Here is a 21,702-nt window from a genome sequence, read left to right on the forward strand (position 1 = left end):
TTCAGGACCTTCTGCTTCAATTGAATTAACTCATTCTTCTACAGTCAAATGAGAACAAGTCCAGACTTCTGAATCATTATTCATGAGACAGTCCTTTATCGCCTGAACTGCCACACTAAGACTCAATGCTCCCCAGACCAAGTCTACATAGTATCCCAGGTGTGATCTCCAAGAGGTGCAGCAAGATGGTCTTTTGCACACTATTCCCCTGGGAACAAAGGCCAAGATGCATTTATCTTCCCAGTTACCTTATCTACAAGCTAAACATCGATTATGTACCTTCATCCCATGGGCAGCGAAAATGCTGAACGTCCGAAGGAACTGCTCACTCTAACCCTCCAAGATGCTCGCATGCACAAAACCAAACTTATTTATTGATTTATTTTTATAGATAAAATACTTGTCTTGAATATGTTTTGTTTGTCTCTATGTGTGTTATGTCTGGTTGCGTGTCTGCATGTTTTTAACCGGAGAACGTTGTTTCATCAGGTTGTACATGTACAATCAGAAGACTTTGTGTTTTTACGCCAAGCTAAACACCTGTGTTTCGTGTACTACGATACCCAGATCTCTTTGTTCCACAACATTCTTAATCCCTCTACTTTTGTACAATGTTTACTTTATTATTCTTCCCTGTGTCCTACGCTCTGCCTATGGGGATACATGACATTTCTCCAGATTATATTCCAACCACCCTTCTCTTTGGAGACACTCTGCCCATTCACAACCTGAGATCTCAGATTTCAGATTTATTTCCAGAGAACATACACATACAACCTTGAGATTCTTTATCCTGCTGGCAAGGCAGAATTATCACTTAATGCAGTGGGAAAAAAAACTGACTCAACCCACATGTAAACAAATAAAGAAACATAAACTAACTGACTGTGCAATACAGAGAGGAAAGAAAAATTAATAAAGTGTAAAACTAAGAGTCCTTAAATAAGTCCCTGATTGATGTGGTTGCTGAAGTAATGAGCTTGCTTTTGCATCTAAAATTCTATGGTCAGAAAATTGGTTCCAATATTTAAGGTCCCAGCACTAGCCCCTCTTGTTACAAATTGCCATCCTGAAATCAAGTTCAAGTTTATTAGAATCATAGAACACTACAGCACAAAAATAGGCTCTTCGGCCCATCAAGAACTATAATTCTGCCTGGTCCCACTGACCTCCACTGAGCCCCTCCCATCCATGTACCTGTCCAAATTTTTCTTATAATCGAGCCTGCATTCACCACTTCAGCTGGCAGAAATGCAGTGATAGAGGATGTTTTGCAGACAGAGCAGTGGACATCTCGTACAAAGTACACAATACAAAAGTACATAATGGCAGAGTTACAGAGAGTGATCAGTTGGTCAGAGGGTAAAGGCAACATAACTTTATTATTTTGGGGTTCATTTGAGAATCTGAAAAAGATGGTAAATAAATAGACCTTGAATCTTTTGATGGGTGACCTGACCACGTGAATCTTCTTCCTGAAAGGAGGGTGGTGAAGGGAGTGTGGCCTGGGGGGGGGGGATGAGTCTTTTAATATGTTGGCTGCTTCCCATTTGGAAGGCAGGTTGTGAGCGCTTAGTTCAGTCTGGTCAAAGCCCTTTCACTTGAAATAAGGGAAACAAAAATGAACTCTGTGGTGACCTGAAAGAAAGAGGTGATCATCTGCAGAATCCTGAAGGGGCAAGTTTCTTTGGCAAGACACTGAAGTGGCTGATTAAAAGGAATCAGTTGTAGGTGTCCAGTGAACAACAAATTTCCTCTGAAAACTGACAAGAATCTTCCTGAGCGATAACCATTTACCTTTCAAGCACCAAAGCCTGGTGAATTTTATACATGCTAAATTCTGTGCACAGTATAAGAATTGCCTGCAATCAGTGAACTTGGAGGAATGAGAAGTGAGATTGGACTGTGAACCAAAGAACTTTTCTGAACTTACACACACATTACATACACGTGCACTTAGAATTAGAAGGGGGTTAAGTTAGGTTAGTTAAATTCATAGTGATAAGTTAATGTTTGATTCTATTTTCATGTTTAAAGATAATTAAAAACAACTTTTGTTGAAGTAGCCATTTGTTTTGGTGAATATCTATTACTGCTGGGTTTTGGGGTCCTCTGGACTCGTAACAGGAGTTATAGATGGATGTAGGGGATGAGGTTGTGTATGTAAGATAGACGCTCATGGCAATCAGCAGTTTCTTGCAGTCTTGGGAGGAGCTGTTCCTGTCCCACAAGCAGACAAACCCTGACAGGATGCTTTCAATTGTGCACCTGTTGAAGTTGCTCAGGGCCACAGGGAACGTGTCAAATTTCCTCAGGACTCAGGAACTGGAGGAGCTGGCGCACCTTCTTTGGCATGGCATCCATGTGTGTGGACCAGGACGTGTGGCTAGAAACTTAAAGGTGTCTCCCATCTCCACCTCAGCACCACTAATGGGGACCAGGAAGCGAGCCTGATACTCACAATCTGATTGTAGCCAATTCCTTTCATATCCATTCTAACTTTGTGTGAATACCTCCTCAAATTCCTTTTGGAATTCTCAATGTACCATATCTATCACATCTTTGGCCATTCTACGCGTCACATACTAAGTAAAACTTCCCTTTCAAATCACATTAACTCTGTTTAATTGCATTAAGAAGGTTTGTGTTTGGCTATTATTCCCTATTGCCAAAAAGAGACTATTCACAATAGTTTACTTACAAAATGAAAACCGTTCAGGCTCTTCCCACCCTTAGTTTCGTATCCATACATTTCCATCACAGTAGATTGTCACATTAATTTCAACAGCATTACCCCCACTGTGGCATCTTGTCGTTACTTCCCCCCTCTGTTGTTTGGAGAGTTACCCCACAGTCTCAGCCCCTCAATGCCCGGTAACAGATGGACCTAGCCGGTGGCCCTTCCCCACAGCGCCCTCGTGTTGGCGGCGCCAGGCCTCAGCGCGTCCCTCAGCAAGTACTCCTGCAGCCTGGAACGTGCCAGTTGGCAGCATTCCCACAATGCTTCTTTTCAAATGAAACCCAGTTCTAGTTGTCAGATTATCCACCCTGTAGCTTCCTATATTCGGTCTCCCTTTTCCCTTGAAGAGAGACTCTTCAGTTTCCACACCTTGCTTCCTGACAGTATTTAGCATGCCAAAGAACTGCATAGTTCAGAATCAAAGGGTAATGATCTTGTTCTCTGCGAAGATGAGAAGAATTTTGATTTAATTCAGTGAACTGACACAATCTTGAAAATCTGCCCAAAGGCTGACAGAAGATGATGTGATGGTAAATCTTCTAAGGGGTCTGGACTTGAAAAGGACTTGTGGAGGAATGAGATCAGTGGTTAGCTCATTTTAAAGGCCATCTTGCACAATGAGTAGAATGCCCTGCTCTATACCATATACCATACGTGTAATCATTAATACCATGTAATAGTCCACTCCCTCCTTCCAATTTCTGGCACTAAAATCGTGTTTTTGTATTACCCATATAAAAGTTGACCCCCCCCCCCAATCTTTGGCCCTGACTGCCCTCCCACCTAACCATGGATTCTCACCCCGGCTGCCCACGCATCCAAGCTCCCGACACCCCGCCTGCAGACTCACCACCCAGTCCTGGCCATCTGAGCTCCTGATGCCTTGAACGACTCAAGTACTTATCACAAAAGTTTGACCCACGTAAAAGTCGACCTCCCCAAAGTAGTCCAAAAAATTTGACAATTACATGAGTACATACATTGCGATTAGTCCAAGGAAGTGACCACTTGCAATGAAGGCACAGTGATGAACGCAGTGCATTACCAGTTCTTATTATCCCAGAAAGAACCATGACATTCTCTCCACCTAGACTGGGCCAATCCACACTCAAAGATTGCGAACATTATGCATTAAAAATAGAAATTAAAGGTTTATGCTGGGGTATGATTTTCAGTGCAGCCCGGTTAACTCTTGCCATTCAAAAAAATCCTTTCATACGACAGTGAAACACAAAAACTGCAGATGCAGGAATCTTGAGCAAACAAGGAGATTTTTAAATTTAGACCTACAGGCCCTTTCGGCCCATGAGTCCGTGTCGCCCAATCGACTTACAACCAAATAACCATATAACCACTTACGGACCCTGATATGTTTTAAATGATGGGAGGAAACCAGAGCCCCTGGGGAAAACCCACACAGACATAGGGAGACTGTACAAACTCCTGACAGACAGCAGTAAGCAGTTTGCACATTCTCCCCTATCTGGATGGGTTTTCCCCGGAGGGCTCCGCTTTCTTCCCCCTGTTCAAAACATACCAGGGTTGTAGGTTAATTGGGTGTAATTGGGCGGAACAGACTCGTGTGCTGAAGTGGCCTGTTACTGTGCTATATAAGTCAAAATTAAATATTAGAATGTAATATCTCACCTCTACTACAAATTGCCTCAACCTGACCTCTTAACAGAGCCCAAAGTTGTATGACTTATTTAAGATTCATTAAATTTTGAATCAGGGCAGATAAAATCTAAAGGAGTGAAACATAAAAGTCTGCAGATTGTAGAGAAAACACAAAAATGCTGGAGGAACTCAACAGTTCTCACAGCGACCCTAGGAAGTAAAGATATATCGCCTATGTTTCGGGCCTGAGTCAAGGTATATGGAGGAAATATAAAATATTCCCAGGACTACCCTATTGGGATGCAGATTTAAATTAGGTCAAACATATTTCATATTAACCCTGACATCAAGTAGATAACAAATATGTTAATCTCCATTTGTCTGGGTTACATTCAAACTCAAACTGAAAAACAACATTTAATTCATTGTACAATGTATTCTCATGGTGCTATAAAAACACAATGCTGGAGAAACTCAGCAGATACAACAAAGATAAAGACATGGCAAAGATAAAGATGCATACCTAACGTTTTGGGCTTGAGTCCTTCATCAGGGTGTGGAAAAATGTGTACAGGTGCCCAAACAAAATGGTGTTGGGTGAGTGGTGGGGAGAGGAGCATGGATCCAGAGGCAGGAGGTAACAGGTGGATAAAGGGGGGAGTGCACAACTCCCATTCTCAAATCGAAAGAGAGAAAGAAGCGAGAATAGTGGAAAAGAAAACAAGTGTTACTGAAGTACATGCCACAAATTCAAGATGCCCAACAAGCAATGAAAGTACCTCTGAAGCTTTGCAATGTTGGACAGGCAAAAGCAATCAGTTCATTTGTTTCAAAGACAGTTCTGGAATATACACTAAGACAACGGGATGATCTCCATACCTCACCTTCAAAACAGTAGGCTGGTCACCAGGAACAAGTTGCTGAAGGGCCTGTCTGTGTGCTGTTCAACCCTAGGACATCATGGGATCTTCCCAGATTCACTCAAGAGAATAGATGTATTTTAACGAAAAGGGAATTCCACCAAGAGTGCAGCACCACTCAGCACTACACAGTCATGTCAACTGATGTTATCTCCAGAAAAGGCTAATTCCATAAACTATAAAGGAGGTATCTGGAATGCTAGACTCCCATTTCCCAGATGGGGATCCACCTTGAGAACTGGATGTTTGACAGAAACCAATATTATCTCAGAAATAAAACCAGAAAAACTCTGCACTTCGATTTTCATTTCAGACTTCAAATACTTGTTGCATTTTTTTAATGCTTTTTCAAGCAGTTTCAGAATTAACTGGTGACTGTATCTCAATAAAACTCACAAGTAGCAAGACTGGCAACATGCGATGACAAAGATCGCACAGAACTACACTGCCAGGGAATTCAGAGGTTAATTCACAAATGTTTTCAAAATAATACACATGTGAACATGAGCGGTGACTTAATAGAGCTGCAAAAAAGTACAAGTATAGGGTGGATAACCAGCAGCTTTTACCTGGGGCGACAGTACCAAATACCAGAGGACATCTGTTTAAGGAGATGTGGAGGAAAGTTTCGAGGAGATGTCAGAGGAACGTTTTTATTTCCACAGTAGGTGGTGGGTACATTGCCGGGTGGGGGGGTTGGAGGCTGGTACAATAGAGACATTCAAAAGACTCTCAGACAGGCACATGGATGTAAGAAAAATAGAGGGTTATGGATGTGAGATCGGAAAAAAATCAGATTGTTGTGGAGTGGGTTTCCATTGGTGGGCACATCAAGGTGGGTTTGAAGGCCCTGGTACTGTGCGGAAATGTTCTATAGTCATTAGAGAAATACAGCATGGAAAACAGGCCATTCAGCCCACCAGGTCAGTGACAACCATCACCAACCTATTTACACCAATCGTACATTATACCCATTTTGTTTTATTTTCCCACACTTTCTTCAACTCCCTCTTCCGCCATCAGATTCTACCCCTCACCTATAAACTAAAGCCAATTTACTGCATCTAATTAACCCACCGACCAGTGAGTTAATAGAAACTGCCATTCAGACCCTGAACCACCTAGAGATGGCCATTCAACACCTTGGGCCTGTTCTACCATTCAATAAGATCATGGCTTCCTGTGAGCGTAAGTTCAAGGTAGTTTCTGCTCAAACAATTAGGATATTGAACTTGAAGGGGATCTCAAATGTTGAGGATTTTTAGCGCTTGGGAATCTTTCGATGCCGTTGAATTTGAAGGCAGGAGGATGAGGTTTTCAGGGACAGGGGTTTGCTTCACAGGCAAAGTTATTGTAAAATCAGCCACAAGGCCAAACACACAGGTGATGTCCAACACTGATTACCTTTCCCATTCCCTGCTCAGTGTCCCATCCCCACCCAACCACAAGTGAACGACACGGCTTTAGGAAAACCACATAATTAAGAACAGAAGCTCAAGTCAACTGGACTAAAAACATCCAACCTACCATCTAACATTAAATACCATTTCAAAGAAATATATGAGTTCTGAAATTCTTTCCCAACTTTCAGCCTCAAGCATTATTTTTGGTTTGGGAGAAGAATGTTTGTGTTCAGTAGGCTTTTTGCAGTGAATTGAATAATTAGTTTAAGCTACAACATCCAACATTTCTTTGCTTCTCCCTCACTGGGTTCAATTTTGGAAGTATTTGTTGATTTTGAATGTAAGTGACCCACCAATTATCCAAGAACGCTGGGCTTTACACCAACAAAGCATTACCCAGTGGGAAAAAATTTTGTAACTAAGCCCCAGAAGCTCAACCTCCACTCGATCATGCCTCATGTCTCCACTAAACCTCGTCAATTGTTTTAAGGGGAGACCTCCTCTCTAGTGGCAAAACCAAAAGCAGATTGGGTGAATGCATGGGGGTGGTGGGGGGGGGGAATCTGGGCTTCCTCTTGCCTGCCTCTAATTCTCAATCCCATTCTGTCCTATCTCAGAATGAAAACCAGAATTTATTGTCATGAACATGCCACAAAATTTGTTGTGCAAAAGAGAGAAATTGAGGTAGTGTCTGTGTTCCACTGTCCATTCAGAAATCTGATGGCGGAGAGGAAGAAGCTGTTCTTGTGCCGCTGAGTGCTCGTCTTCAGGCTCCTGTACCTTTTCCCTGATGGTATTAATGTGAAGAGGCCTACAACCCTGGTACGATTTTTGAAGGGTGGAGAAAATCAGAGCACCTAGAGAAAATCCGCACAGGCACGGAGAGAAAGTACAAACTCCTTATGTACAGTGCAGGATTCGAAACCCGGTCCTGATCACTGGCGCTGTGCCAACCACAACGCTATGAATATCTGGTGAGACCACTCTGAATAATATTGTGTTCAGTTTTGGTCATCATTACAGGATGGATGTGGACGCTACGGAGAGGGTGCAGAGGAGATTTACCAAGATGTTACCTGGATTGGAAAATATATTTTATGAGGCAAGGTTGGCAGAGCTAAGGGTTTGGATCAAAAAATCATGAGGAACATAGGACCATTGGAAGTAGGAACAGGAGGAGGCCAAAAATGGCCCATCGAGCCTGCTCCGCCATTCAATACGATCATGGCTGATCTAATTTATGACCTAACTCCACCTACCTGCCTTCTCCCCATATCCCCTAATTCCTCTATCACGTAAAAAATGTATCTAACTGAATTTTAATTATGTTTAATGAGGCAGCCTCAACCACTTCCCTGGATAGAGAATTCCAAACATTCACTACTCTCTGGGAAAAACTATTTTTCCTCATCTCTGGCCTAAATCTACTCCCCTGAATCTTGAGACTGTGTCCTCTCGTTTTAGTTGCCCTGGCCAGCTCAAAAAACCTTCCTACATCTATCCTATCCATACCCTTCATAATCCTATATGTTTCTATAAGATCTCCTCTCATTCTTCTGAACTCGAGCGAATGCAGTCCTAGACGATTTAATCTTTCATCATAAGTCAACCCCTTCATCCCAGGGATCAACCTAGTAAACCTCCTCTGGACCGTCTCCAAAGCCAGTATACCCTTCCTCAAATATGGAGACCAGAACTGGACACAGTACTCCAGGTGCGGTCTCACCAGTACCTTATACAGTTGCAACATGACCTCCCTACTCCTGAATTCAATTCCTCGAGCGATGAAGGCCAACATTCCATTTGCCTTCTTAATAACCTGCTGCACCTGCAACCTAACTTTTTGCGATTCATGCACAAGCCTTCCCAAGTCCCTCTGCACAACAGCATGCTGTAGTTTTTTAAATAATATTCAGCTCTTTTATTTTTCTTGCCAAAGTGGATCACCTCACACTTACTAACATTGTACTCCATCTGCCAGACCTTTGCCCACTCATCCAGCTTAACTCTATCCCTCTGCAGACTCTCCACATCTTCATTACAATTTGCTCTTCCACTCAATTTGGTGTCATCCGCAAACTTGGCTACACCATCAGTGTAAATGATGAACAGTTGTGGGCCTAACACTGACCCCTGCGGCACCCCACTTACCACTCTCTGCCAACCTGAAAAACTCCCATTTATCCTGACTCTCTGTCTCCTGTCAGACAACCAATTTTCAATCCAGGCCAATAGACTTCCCCAGACTCCACTTTCCTGTAACTTACTGAGAAGTCTCTTGTGCGGCACCTTATCAAACGCTTTCTGGAAATCCAAATAGACAACATCAACCTGTTCCCCTCTATCCACCGCACCCATTATATCCTCAAAGAATCCTAACAAGTTTGTCAAACAAGATCTTCCCTTTCTAAAACCATGCTGCGTCTGCCTGATTGAACCCTTACGTTCCAAAAGTTTCACTATTTCATCTTTAATGACGGCTTCAAGCATTTTTCCAACTACAGACGTCAAGCTAATTGGCCGATAATTTCCAGTCTTCTGCCTACCTCCCTTCCTAAAAAGTGGCGTGACATTTGCTGTCTTCCAGTCTGCCGGGCCCTGCCCAGCTGTGACATACTAACGGTCTACATGATTATGAAAGGTACAGATAAGGTGGACAGTCAGCACCTTTTCACCGGGCGGGAGTAGCAAACACCAGAGAACATCTGTACAAAGTGGAGGGAGGTAGTTTTAGGGTAGACGTGTGTTTTTATTACACAAAAAGTTGTGGGTGACTGGAATGCACTGCTAGGGGTGGTGCTGGAGCTGAAACAATAGGAGCATTTGAGACTCTTGGACAGGCACATTGATGTAAGAAAAATAGAGGGTTGTGAGGTAAGGAGGGTTTTGGGGTTTTTTTTTGTTGGTATACATAAGTCAGCACATGACAAACCAAAGGGCCTGAACTGACCTGTAATGTTCTATATCCTATGTTCTATTCAAGATTTCTAGACAACTTCTAATTTTGATGTCCTTTTTATTCCTGATCCCGCCATCACTAAACTCCACAGGACTCACGCAAACACACCACTCCCCACCCCCCCCCCCCCCAAGTCCACCATCCAGTGAAGAACTTCCCTCTAAGTGTTGAAACAAAATCCCGCTTGCATTTTAAACATTTCACATCCCAATCACTGAAATTCAAGGGTTCACTAGCAAACAACATGTAACCTGGGAGGCAACCGTCAGAGTGATAATTTTATTCTGGAGAAGGCACATTGGAATTTTAAGTGAACTAAAGGAGGCTGGAGGGACAGGAGGTCAGGCAACAGCCATGGAGAAACTAATCATTAGTACCCGTGGAGACGTATTCAGTCAACATTTCGGGTCGGGATCATTTATCGAAGCTGTGATGATGAGAGGATCAAGCAATATGGAGACTGGAAGAGACAAATCGGATGATAAGGAGCCTAAGTACTGATTTTACAGAAATAGTGTGAGAAAGGGACATCATTAAAAATGGTAACAGGAAACGGTGAGAGAGTCGTTGACGTGAAGCTGGAAAATTAAATGCTCATGCCGGGGGGTGGGGGTTGCAGAGTGCTCAGGTGAAAGATATGATGTTGTTCTTGTAGTTTGCACTGAGTCCTACTGTGGCAGTGAAGGAAACTACAGACACCGTGGATGGCATGGTTAGTGTAGCAGTTAGCGCAACGCTGTTACAACACCAGGCACCGGAGTTCGAACCCAGCGCTATCTGTAAGGAGTTTGTACATTCTCCCTGTGTCCGCGTGGGTTTCCTCCCACCCTTTAAAACGTACTGAGGATTGCAGGTCAATTGGGCGGCACAGGTTTGTGGGCCGAAAGGGCCTCTTGCCGTGGTGTCTGTCTAAATTTAAAAATAAATTTAGAGATAGGACAGATAATTAAACTGGCAAGAAAAACGCTCACAGTGCTAATATTATTCTGGAGAAGCCACGCTGTATCCTGACAACTGATCGCATTCATAAAGCTCTTGTTCACGTGCGCCAGTGTCCAGGCACGCTTTCATACTTACTTGTTTCATTGCTGTCTCGCCAATTTTGTCCGAGTGCTTGCGAATACTCTCCAGGAAGTCCTTCAGGTTGGACATGGAAACCTCTTTAATCTCCTCCCGTAGTCTGGGAATATTCTCTGTCATAATTGTGCAGAAGCGGTAAGGAGTCACCCGAGGCAGAAAAGTGTGCTCCATGTATTCCATTGTCTTCAATGCAGGGTAATGCCTGAGGGAGGAAGGGGCAAAGCGTGACAGGCAGGGCGAAAAGAATAAGCAAGGCCAGAGAGTGAGTGAACAGGAGCAGGAGGGAGACAATTCAGGGAGGGCCAAAGGAAATGTTCGGCAAAGAACGAAGCCAAAGGGAAAGTAAAGGAGAGGGAGAATGAAGTGGCGAGGAAAGGAGGGTTGGAGAAAGAGCAGCATTTGATTAGTGAAGGAAAATCAAATAAAATTCCATAAGCAAACACATATTCCCCTCTCTCCTCTTTCAAAGGGACAGCCATAGTCTGCCAACTACTTCTCTCATACAAAACTGCCCTTGCTAGTGCTGGAGGTGTTCTTCCCTTCCCATCATCCAGGGATCCAGTCTTTCAAGGTAATTTAATTCACTTGCATTTCTTCTGATCTAGTGTACAGCATTCAGTGTTCACAAGTTCCAGCTCAAGTTTATTATCATCCAATTGGTCAGGTACAACCTGACGAAACAGCATTCTCCGGTCCTCCGTGCAAAAACACGCAGACACACAACCAGATATATCATATATCCTCGTGTAATAGTTGAGTTTTGGAGACCAATTTTTCTGGTCAAATTTTGGGGGGGGGGGGGGGGTTTTGCCCATGGGAAGAAGCTCTTCCTTAACCTGGTGGTGCTGATAACCCTTGTATCTGTCCCGACGGGAGCAGCTGAAAGAGGTTGCGTGCTGGGTGGAGGGTCCTCAATGATTTTGCGAACCCTCTTCAAACAACAATCCCGCTAGATCACATTGATGGGGTGGGGGGAGGGTCGGGGGAAGGCGACACCCGTGATCCTCTCCGTCGCTCTTATGGTCCTGTGGATTGACCTCCGATCCAATGGAGAAGCTGGAAGCAGAATGGGCGAGTGCTCTGCGGGAAATCCTCTGTGTACGACCTCCTGCATCATTACACCAAGCCTCAATGCAAGTTCAAGGAACGACGCTATTATATGTCCGAAACGTTTTTTTTTAACTTACAGCACGATAACTGGCCATTTCAGCCCACGAGCCCGTGCCACCCAATTAAACGCTATTGACATACAACTCCTGGTACTTTCTCTGAACGGTGGGAGGAAACCAGAATCCCCTGGGAAAACCAATGCAGACGCAGGGAGAATGTACAAACTCCTTACAGACAGCACAAGATTCGAACCCGGGTCCCGATCACTGGTGCTGTAATAGCGGTACACTAACCGCTACACTAACTGTATAGCCCTATCTATTGTCTGGGCGCATTGCAGCCTGCAAGGCAACATCAGTTTTATAAACTTTACATCACTGCCCAATTTTTCTTTTACTCTCAGGACAGGTCATTGTTCTCCAGGTACAGCCTCCCCAGTATCCAGTACAGCTGCAAATTCAATCTCTCTCACGAACGCCGACATCCCATTTGCCCTCTTGATTACCTTTAAACTAACCTTTTGAGAGTCACGTTCAAGCACATCTAGGTCTCTGCTCACAACAGCAAGCTGCAATTTTTCACCATTTAAATAAAAGTCTACTTATAATAGTCCGGGTCTTGTAACAATGCAGGATGTCACACACAGTGGTTGGAATGGGGCAAGGATAATACACATTACCAACACTTTACACAAACAAAAGCATTTAACTGCCTCTCAACAGCTGCAGCATTGCTCCCCTCTCCTTTCCCTGCTACCTGTGGTAATCTATTTCTCGGATTCTTGTCCAATCAAATTCATTGTCATCTGATTACACGAGTACAACCCGATGAAATAGCATTCTCTGGTCCTCGGTGCAAAACATGTAGACACACAACCAGACATAACACACAAACAACACACATGCAGGACAAGCATTTCATCCATAAAAATAAATAAAGTGTTTTGAGAATATGAGAGTCTTGGAGGGTGAGTGTGACCAGTTCCTTTGGTCGTTCAGCATTCTCACGGCCCGTGGGAAGAAACTGCTCCTCAGCCGGGTGGCGCTGGCTCTGATCCTCCTGTATCTCTTCCCCGACGGGAGCAGCTGCAAGTTGCTGCGTGTGCAGGGTGGAAGGGGGCCTTCTTCCGACAACGATCCCAGAGAATCACATTGATGGGTTGGAAGAAACCCCACCCTTACGATCCTGCGGATTGACCTCCAATCCATTTCTCTGCAGCAACTATGATGTAGCCGGCCAGGACACTTTCAATAGAGCTACTGTAGAAGGTCAACATGAAATTTTAATTATTCTCTTTCCTTGAGTGCTGCCTGACCTACTGAGCTCTCTCGCATTTTGAGGCCTTATTTTAGATTCCCCGCATCTGCAGTTTTTTGATTCAGCAGTTTTTTTTTAACTTGCTTTTCTCTGTTAATTTCAAAATGTCAATACTTTCTTCTCATTTCCCAAGGAGGAACATTACAGCTTCAAACAGCCAGCACTTATGACCCCTTTGTGGGCCTTTGTCTTGTGCTGTCCCAATTTGCTCGGAGTAGGCAGTTGGCAGCCAACCTCAATGGTTCCCATTGTAGCCTTTCTTCCTCAGATTTCAGCTCTGGCAGTCATTGTTTTCTTGCTTATCACCCTCCACTAGTTGTCCCCCACCTCAAACCCCTCACCTATAAGGTTAAAAGGGGAGAAGTTTGAGGGGGAACATTTGCAGGAAATTTCTTCACACAGCAAAAGTGGTGGGAGTGTTGAACGAGCTGCCAGCTAAAGTGGACTCAATCTTCACATTTAAGAAGAGTTTGGGATATGGAATGGGGGCAGGTCAGTGGTATGAAGTCGAATAATAGTTTGACACTCACTAGAAGGGCCTGTTGTCTGTCTGCAATGATCCTCACCACCCAGGCCATGCCCTTAAACGGCAGTTGGCGAGGTGGTTAGCGCAATGCTATTACAGCGCCAGCGATCGGGTCAGGGTTCGAATCCCGCGCTGTCTGCAAGGAGTTTGGATGTTCTACCCGTGCCTGCGTGGGTTTTCCTCGGGGTCTCCCACACTTCAAAATGTACAGAGCTGTTGGACAATTGGGTGATATGGACTCATGGGCCGAAAGGGCTTGTTACCATGCTGTACGTTCAAATTTTCTCACTGCTAACATTAGGAAGGAGGTACAGGAATATTGACATTACAAAATCAGCTTCTTCCCCTCTGCAATGGGAATGATGAACAGAAAATGAACCCTACCTTGTTTTTCTCGCACAGGTTATTCATGTTTTGAAATCTTGTATTTACGGAATTGGAATTTATTGTAATTTTGCACTTCATTCTGCACCTTTACTGCAGCTACAAAACAACACATGCAATAAATCTGATCTGAATCTATCATCCCATGTGCCCCTATTTTCCTCTCTGATTATCTATCTGTCACCTATTCTCACATTGTCTCTGAACTCTATTTACCCTCCCCTGGCTCCTCCTGCCCATCCTCCTTCACCCCTCTTTGGCCTACATATTGCTCTTCACTCCCTAATCCCTCTCCACTGTACAGTGGGTATCTACCCTTGCCACATTCAGTTCAGAAACGGGGTCTCAACCCAAAACTCCATTTCCTTCTACAGATGCATTTTTGCTCCACCTTCCAGTATTCGCAGTCTTGCTTCTCTATGTTGGTCCGGAGTCACACACAGACCCAGACTGAGAGAGGCGAGGCTCTTACCCCAAAGGGAAATTAGCAGGAATTGAAACACCAAAAAAAAATCTTCAGATGCTGGAATCTTAAATGAAATCAGAGAAGAGACAGATTCTCAGCGAATAAGGCAGCGGGAAGCACGGTTGGCATAGCTATATAAAGTACACTGTTTGACCTGCTGAGTTTCTCCAGCATTGTGTTTTTATTACAACCTACAAACCCTGTATGTTTTTGGAGGGTAGGAGGAAACCAGAGCACCCGGAGGAAACCCAGGTACGACACGGAGATAACAAACTCCTTACAAACAGTGCTGGATTCAAACCGGGGTCATAAGAAATAGGAGCAGGAATAGGATATCCAGCCCTATGTAAAAAAATCTATCCAACCTTGTCTTAAATAGATTTAGAGGTCGCCTCCAATGGGCAGCGAATTCCACAGATTCACCACCCTCTGGGAAAAGCAGTTCCTCCTCATCTCCGCCCTAAATCTACTCCCCTGAATCTTGAGGCTAGTTCTGGTCTCCCCCACCAATGGAAACAACTTACCTACCTCAATCTTATCTCTGTCTTTTATAATTTTATATGTTTCTATAAGATCCCCTCTCATTCTTCTAAATTCCAGTGAGTACGGTCCCAGGCTACTCAATCTCTCGATGATGGCGAGGCGCTAACCGTGTTAATAACAATGTGGAGATTAAATCGAAATTAATTTATTCTGGAGGCTTTGTTTGACGGAGGATTCTGAGCCTGTCTATTGGGCGTAGCGATGATTTTGTTTTTAGACGGTGCCAAAGAATCTTTAAATGTCTCTTCAAGGGGGTGAAGGGAAGCTTTGCTTCATGTCGTATCCAAAGATGGCACCTCAATGTGCAAACTTAGATTCAGGGCCCACATGTTGAAGTCAAGCTTGAAATCCCTTTCTGATGCTCGGCCACCTGTTCCACTTTCAGTGTACCTCTTCACAGAAATCCCCAAAAACATTTCAAAAGTTGCACCCTTCAGTGCGGTGATTTTCAGCCTTTTTTTTTCCCCACACACATACCACCTTAACTAATCCCTTATCAAGCACAAAGTACCTATCCCATAGGTGCTCTGTGGTTAGTAAGGGATTATTTAAGGTGGTGTGCAAGTGGAAAAGAAAAGGTTGAGAACCACTGCTTCAGTGGATTTTCATACGAAGGGAGAAGCCGTGCTTGGCAAAAGACAAAATTAATATTTATAACCAGAGCCACTTTCTTGAAACTGTATTTTCCTGCAAAATGCAGCAAATTTAAGATTGCAATAAAGTTTGTATTGACATCAAAATGAAATGGAAACAGACAGGGCAAATTTATTTCCTCTCAAATGCAGATTAAGGAAAAGGAACAAAAAATAACAAATGTCTGCATCGGATTATATTCTCTGACTGGCAGATCAGTTGGAGATACTTAAAAGCATGTCCCTCTCTCCATGATATGATGAGTTGGAAGCATCAATCCCAAGGATTACATTCATTACTTCTAATCCAAGATTTTGCAAAGCTCCCTCTTCCTCACACACCCACATTCAGCTCCAAAGCCCAAGCTTTAATATCATCACAGTCTGGTACCTTTTCTCCTTTGAAACTGTCAGCGATGCAATTACTGCTTCGAAACATTATTATCCTTCCATCTGTTAGCAAACCACCAACTCCCCTCAACCATTTTATCCAAAGCTCCTTATCTCAAATTATATCTATCAAGTAACGAAAGCCTTTCAGCGCACTTACAAGGTCCTGACTGTTGGTCCTTTAGGTCAATATTGGAAATTAATCCGAGTTAAATCCTCTCTTGCAGTGCCCTCTCCAGTGTTAAGTACTTTATTGATTAAGGCTCTTATTAACATTGGAGCACTGACCTCAGAACTGGTATAAACATTAACAGATTGGGAGCTGGGTAAATAGTGGATGACAGATGCTTGACGAAACAGCACACTCCAAACGAGATGGACGGGTCTCTGTCTCGTTCTGTGACATAAAGTTCTCTATCATACTGAACTTCCATTATGTCTTGATGACATCTGCTTCCTGAGGGGACAATTCGAACAGCCCAGGAAATGCAGAAACAAGGAGAAACAGGTAGAATTACACCAAAGCACAACAGGTCTGTTCGAAACTCGCTTCATCCTTCTTTCTCCTTCACATTTATTCTGCTTCCCTGCAATGTGTTTATGCTATACACAAGTTCCACCTTCCAACTTCACTCTGAAGTGGGGATACCAGCTCAGTCCGAAAGAAGGATTCCAACCTGCTACATCGACAATTCTTCCCCCGATCCACAGAAATTCTGGAGAAACTCGGCCTGTCTTGTAGGGTCCAGAGGAGGTAAAGATGCATTACCAACATTTTGGGCCTGAAACCTTCTTCAATCATTTGCTTATACTTTGAAGGACTCAGCCCCGAAATGTCAGTAATATATCTTTACATCTTATGAATGCGGTGAGACCAGCTGAGTTCCTCCAGCATTTCTGTGTGATTTTAACAACAATCTCGGCATATGCGGGCTTTCGTGTTTCACTCCCACTGATCCTGCTTGACTTGCTGTTCCTCCAGTGAACTGTGTGTCACTGTGAAGAACTGCTTCTTCCTCCCAGAGGCCATAAATCCCATACTCACCCATAGCCTTTGTGATCAAAGTGCCAAAACAGGATAAATATAGACTATGTTCAGCTGATTCCGATTACTCCTAGGGTAGATTACTGAACAGCAATATAGAACATCGAACAGTATAGCCCAGTGCAGGCCCTTCAGCCGTAGGTGTTGTGGCGACCCATGTATTTCTTTAAAAAAGTACTAAAGCCTCCCTACTTTGTAATCCTCTATTCTTATTCCATCTATATGCCTATCTAAGAAAAAGTCCCTTATGTTTCTGACTCCTCCACCATCCCTGGAAAGGCATTCCAGGTACCCAAACTCCGTTAAAAAACTTATCCCTGATGTCTCCCATAATGTCCCTCCCTTCACTTTAATACAGGTGTCCTCCGATGTTTGCTATTCTTGCCCTGAGAAACAGGCGCTGGCCGTCCACCCTATCTATACCTCTCATAATCTTGTATTCCTTTATTAAGTCTCTTCTCATCTCTTTTCGCTCCAAACAGAAGTCCCAGCTCTGCTAATTTTACCTCATAAGACTTATTTTCCAATCCAGGCAACATCCTGGTGAATCTCCTCTGCACCCTCTCCATAGCTTCCACATCCTTCCTATAATGAGGTGACCAGAACTGAACACAATACTCTAAGTGTGGTCTCACCAGAGATTTGTAAAGTTTCAGAATCAGGATTTATTGTTGTGAGCAAGTCATGAAATTCAGTGTTTTGCAGCAGCGACATACTGTAAATATTCATATTATAACCATCTTACAACATTACTATAAATTTTAAAAATGCACGAAAAGTAAGGCAGTGCCTTTGGTTCATTGATTATTCAGGAATCTGATGACATCTGATATCCTTGTGCCCCTGAGTGCTCGTATTTAGGCTCCTGTACTTTGTTCCTGATGGTGACAGAGTGAAGAGGGTATGGCCTTAGGTGGTGGAGGTCTTTGACTATAGAGGCTCCTTTTTTAAGACATCAAATCATATAGATATCCTCAATGGAATGCAGTCTGGTGCTTGTGATGTCGCTGAGTTAACAACCCTCTGGAGTTTATTCTTGCCCTGAGAGTTGGCGCCTCCATACCAAGCAGTGATGCCACCAGCTAGAATGCTCTCCACGGTGCACCTGTAGAAGTCTTTGGTGACATACCGAATCTGCTCAGACACCTCACAAAATAGAGCCGTTGGCGAGCCTTCTTTGTGATTGCATCAACGCGAAGGCTCAAGGACAGATCCTTGACAACATGACCTCTCAACTGTTGAACTCAATCCCCGTATTAATGAATCCCAACATCTGATAAGCCTTCTTAACTATTCGATCAACCTGCAAGGCGACCTTGAGGGGTGTATGGATTTGGATCCACGGTCCCTCTGTTCATCCATACTCTTAAGAAATTGACCGTTAACCCTGTTTTCAGCCTTCTGGTTTGATCTTCCAAAATGTATCAGCTAACACTTTCCTGGATGAACTCCATCCACCACATTTCCGTCCAACTCTGCATCGTTTTGTCAATAATATTCTCCCCTATTTGACTATTCACCAGAATGGCTTAGATTTTACTCCTGGGACAGCCTTACTTATGTCCAACCTAACAAGAATTTAACGTTAGAATCAGAATCTATTGTCTTTAAAATGTGATGAAATTCATTGTTTTGCAGCATTGTTGCAGTACAAACATTTATATCAACAGTCAAAGTCAGGCAGTGCCAGTGGTTCACTGATCATTCAGAAGCCTTATGATAGAGGGGGAAAAGCTGCCATTGTGGCACCAAGTGCTTGCCTTCAGGCTCTTGTAGCTGTTCTCCCTGTTGATAATAGAGTAAAGAGGGCATGGCCTGGGGGGATGGGGGTGCTTGAAGATAGAGGATGCTTTCTTATCTCAGAGCAACTCAAAGCTAATGGGAGAACTTCTGAACAATAATTAGAATTGGTGGGTTAGGATTGCTCAAAATATTCGGATTTGCAGATAAATTTGGGGTGCAGTCAAGAGAAGATTGGATAGGTACATGGATGGGAGAGGGTATGGAAGGCTATGGGTCTGGGGGCAGGTCGACTCTAAACTGATCCTTCATGCTATGTTACCAAAGCAATTGACCCCTTGTCATAACAGAATTATAGAACACTACAGACGGACACGGGCCCTTCTCGACGGAAAAATAGTTCACTGTGGACAATACGGCCTGAGTGTTCTGGTGTGATAACAAGAGATCATTTGCTTTAGTACAGTTGCGTGAAAGATCACTTTGGCCAAGATCACTTAAGCCAAGCCAAGAGTAGTGATGGGGGACCTCTGATATCCATCCAATTGGGATCCTTCCAAAAGGATGTATTTCCAACAGTGTGGTGCACCTGCATGTGTATAATTACTAAGCCGTGGCAGGGAAAAACTCTTTCAAATGGGTCATTATTGTGTTAGGTAGGCAACAGATTATTCTCTATATCATGCAAAAAAAAAGCACAGGAATTTCAAAAGCCAAGAGTGAGATGGAGAGAAGGTTTATCCCTGATGAAAGACTCAGCAGTTCACACAGAAAATGTGGAAGGAGAGGAAAAAAAAACCCAACATTTTGGGTGCAAGATCCTCATCAGGAAGGCTCCCAGAGACAAAACTTTAACTATTTTTCCTTTCATACATGCTAATTGATATGCTGAGTGTTTTAACTTTTTTTTCCTGTTTTTTATTACTCAAAGAAAAACAGAAAATTGGCAGTATTTGGGGAAAGAAACAAAGGAATACACAAGAATATTCAGATGCAGAGCACAACGGTTGCTGGAAAACTGGAAGGGGGGGCGGGGGGGTCGATGGAAATACCCGAAGGAGCAGTTACCAATTGAGGAGAGGGAAAATTGAGTTAATGCTAGAGGAAAATGACTTAACTTCAGAGACAACCAAGCTCTGACACAAACAGGAAAGGCAGGCTATCTGAAATCAGTGAATGTGATATCAAGTCTGAGAGCTGCACTGTGCCAAATTAGTTGAGCTTCCCCAAACTCATGTTCGACAAGAATAAGAGGTGAAATAAAGAGCGTTCAGAGTGGGAGTGGATTAAGAAATAAATTGACAGGCAATTGGAAGCTTAAGGTTTCATTTACAGAAAAACAGTCACTCAATCTGCTTTTTTGTTTCTCCAATGTAGGGGAAACGATTTCACGGAGTGAAACATGTCAATCTGCAGGGAGTGAGTGCAGTAAAAACATGACGCTGGAGAAACTCAGCAGGTCAAACTCTGTACTTTATCTTCTTCTTTGGCTTGGCTTCGCGGACGAAGATTTATGGAGGGGGTAAAAAGTCCACGTCAGCTGCAGGCTCGTTTGTGGCTGACAAGTCCGATGCGGGACAGGCAGACACGGTTGCAGCGGCTGCAGGGGAAAATTGGTTGGTTGGGGTTGGGTGTTGGGTTTTTCCTCCTTTGCCTTTTGTCAGTGAGGTGGGCTCTGCGGTCTTCTTCAAAGGAGGTTGCTGCCCGCCGAACTGTGAGGCGCCAAGATGCACGGTTTGAGGCGTTATCAGCCCACTGGCGGTGGTCAATGTGGCAGGCACCAAGAGATTTCTTTAGGCAGTCCTTGTACCTTTTCTTTGGTGCACCTCTGTCACGGTGGCCAGTGGAGAGCTCGCCATATAACACGATCTTGGGAAGGCGATGGTCCTCCATTCTGGAGACGTGACCCATTCAGCGCAGCTGGATCTTCAGCAGCGTGGACTCGATGCTGTCGACCTCTGCCATCTCGAGTACTTCGACGTTAGGGGTGTAAGCGCTCCAATGGATGTTGAGGATGGAGCGGAGACAACGCTGGTGGAAGCGTTCTAGGAGCCGTAGGTGGTGCCGGTAGAGGACCCATGATTCGGAGCCGAACAGGAGTGTGGGTATGACAACGGCTCTGTATACGCTTATCTTTGTGAGGTTTTTCAGTTGGTTGTTTTTCCAGACTCTTTTGTGTAGTCTTCCAAAGGCGCTATTTGCCTTGGCGAGTCTGTTGTCTATCTCATTGTCGATCCTTGCGTCTGATGAAATGGTGCAGCCGAGATAGGTAAACTGGTTGACCGTTTTGAGTTTTGTGTGCCCGATGGAGATGTGGGGGGGCTGGTAGACATGGTGGGGAGCTGGCTGATGGAGGACCTCAGTTTTCTTCAGGCTGACTTCCAGGCCAAACATTTTGGCAGTTTCCGCAAAGTAGGACGTCAAGCGCTGAAGAGCTGGCTCTGAATGGGCAACTAAAGCGGAATCAAAGGTCTCATGAGACATGGAATGGTTGATGGAGCAGGAAGTCACAGAGGCAAGAGTCCATTCAGAATCAAGAGAGAAAGGGGAAGGGAAGAAAAGATGTGTCAGGTGGTGGAGGCCCATTTGAAGACGAAGGAGGATAATTTACTGCATATGAAGTGCAAGTAAAGGTGGGAAGTAAGAACAAGGGAAACTCTCTTATTTTGCTGGAAGAGGAATTGAGAGCAGAACTAAAGGGAAATAGAGACTTGAGGTGAAGCACGAAAGTCTGCAGACACTGTGATTGAACAAAAAACACCTGGAAATGCTGGAAGAACTCAGCTGGTCTCACAGCATGCATAGGAGCTAAAGTTATGTTACCGACTTT

General features: G+C 44.0%; 1 protein-coding gene across 7 annotated transcripts in view; it reads right to left on the minus strand.

Moving 5' to 3' along the window:
- exoc6b (exocyst complex component 6B) overlaps positions 1 to 21,702 on the minus strand; it is an 866,329-nt gene that overhangs the window by 671,541 nt on the left and 173,086 nt on the right. For all 7 annotated transcript variants that reach the window (XR_011353246.1, XM_069923433.1, XM_069923435.1 and 4 more), the window contains exon 6: positions 10,717 to 10,921. Coding sequence is in view for 6 of the 7 variants with exons in the window: in XM_069923433.1 (XP_069779534.1) it covers positions 10,717 to 10,921 (205 nt within the window). In the remaining variant the exon portion in view is untranslated. The remainder of the gene's footprint in view (positions 1 to 10,716; positions 10,922 to 21,702) is intronic.

This window comes from Narcine bancroftii, chromosome 3 (genome assembly GCF_036971445.1).
Source record: "Narcine bancroftii isolate sNarBan1 chromosome 3, sNarBan1.hap1, whole genome shotgun sequence".
NCBI classification, from domain to species: Eukaryota; Metazoa; Chordata; class Chondrichthyes; order Torpediniformes; family Narcinidae; genus Narcine; species Narcine bancroftii.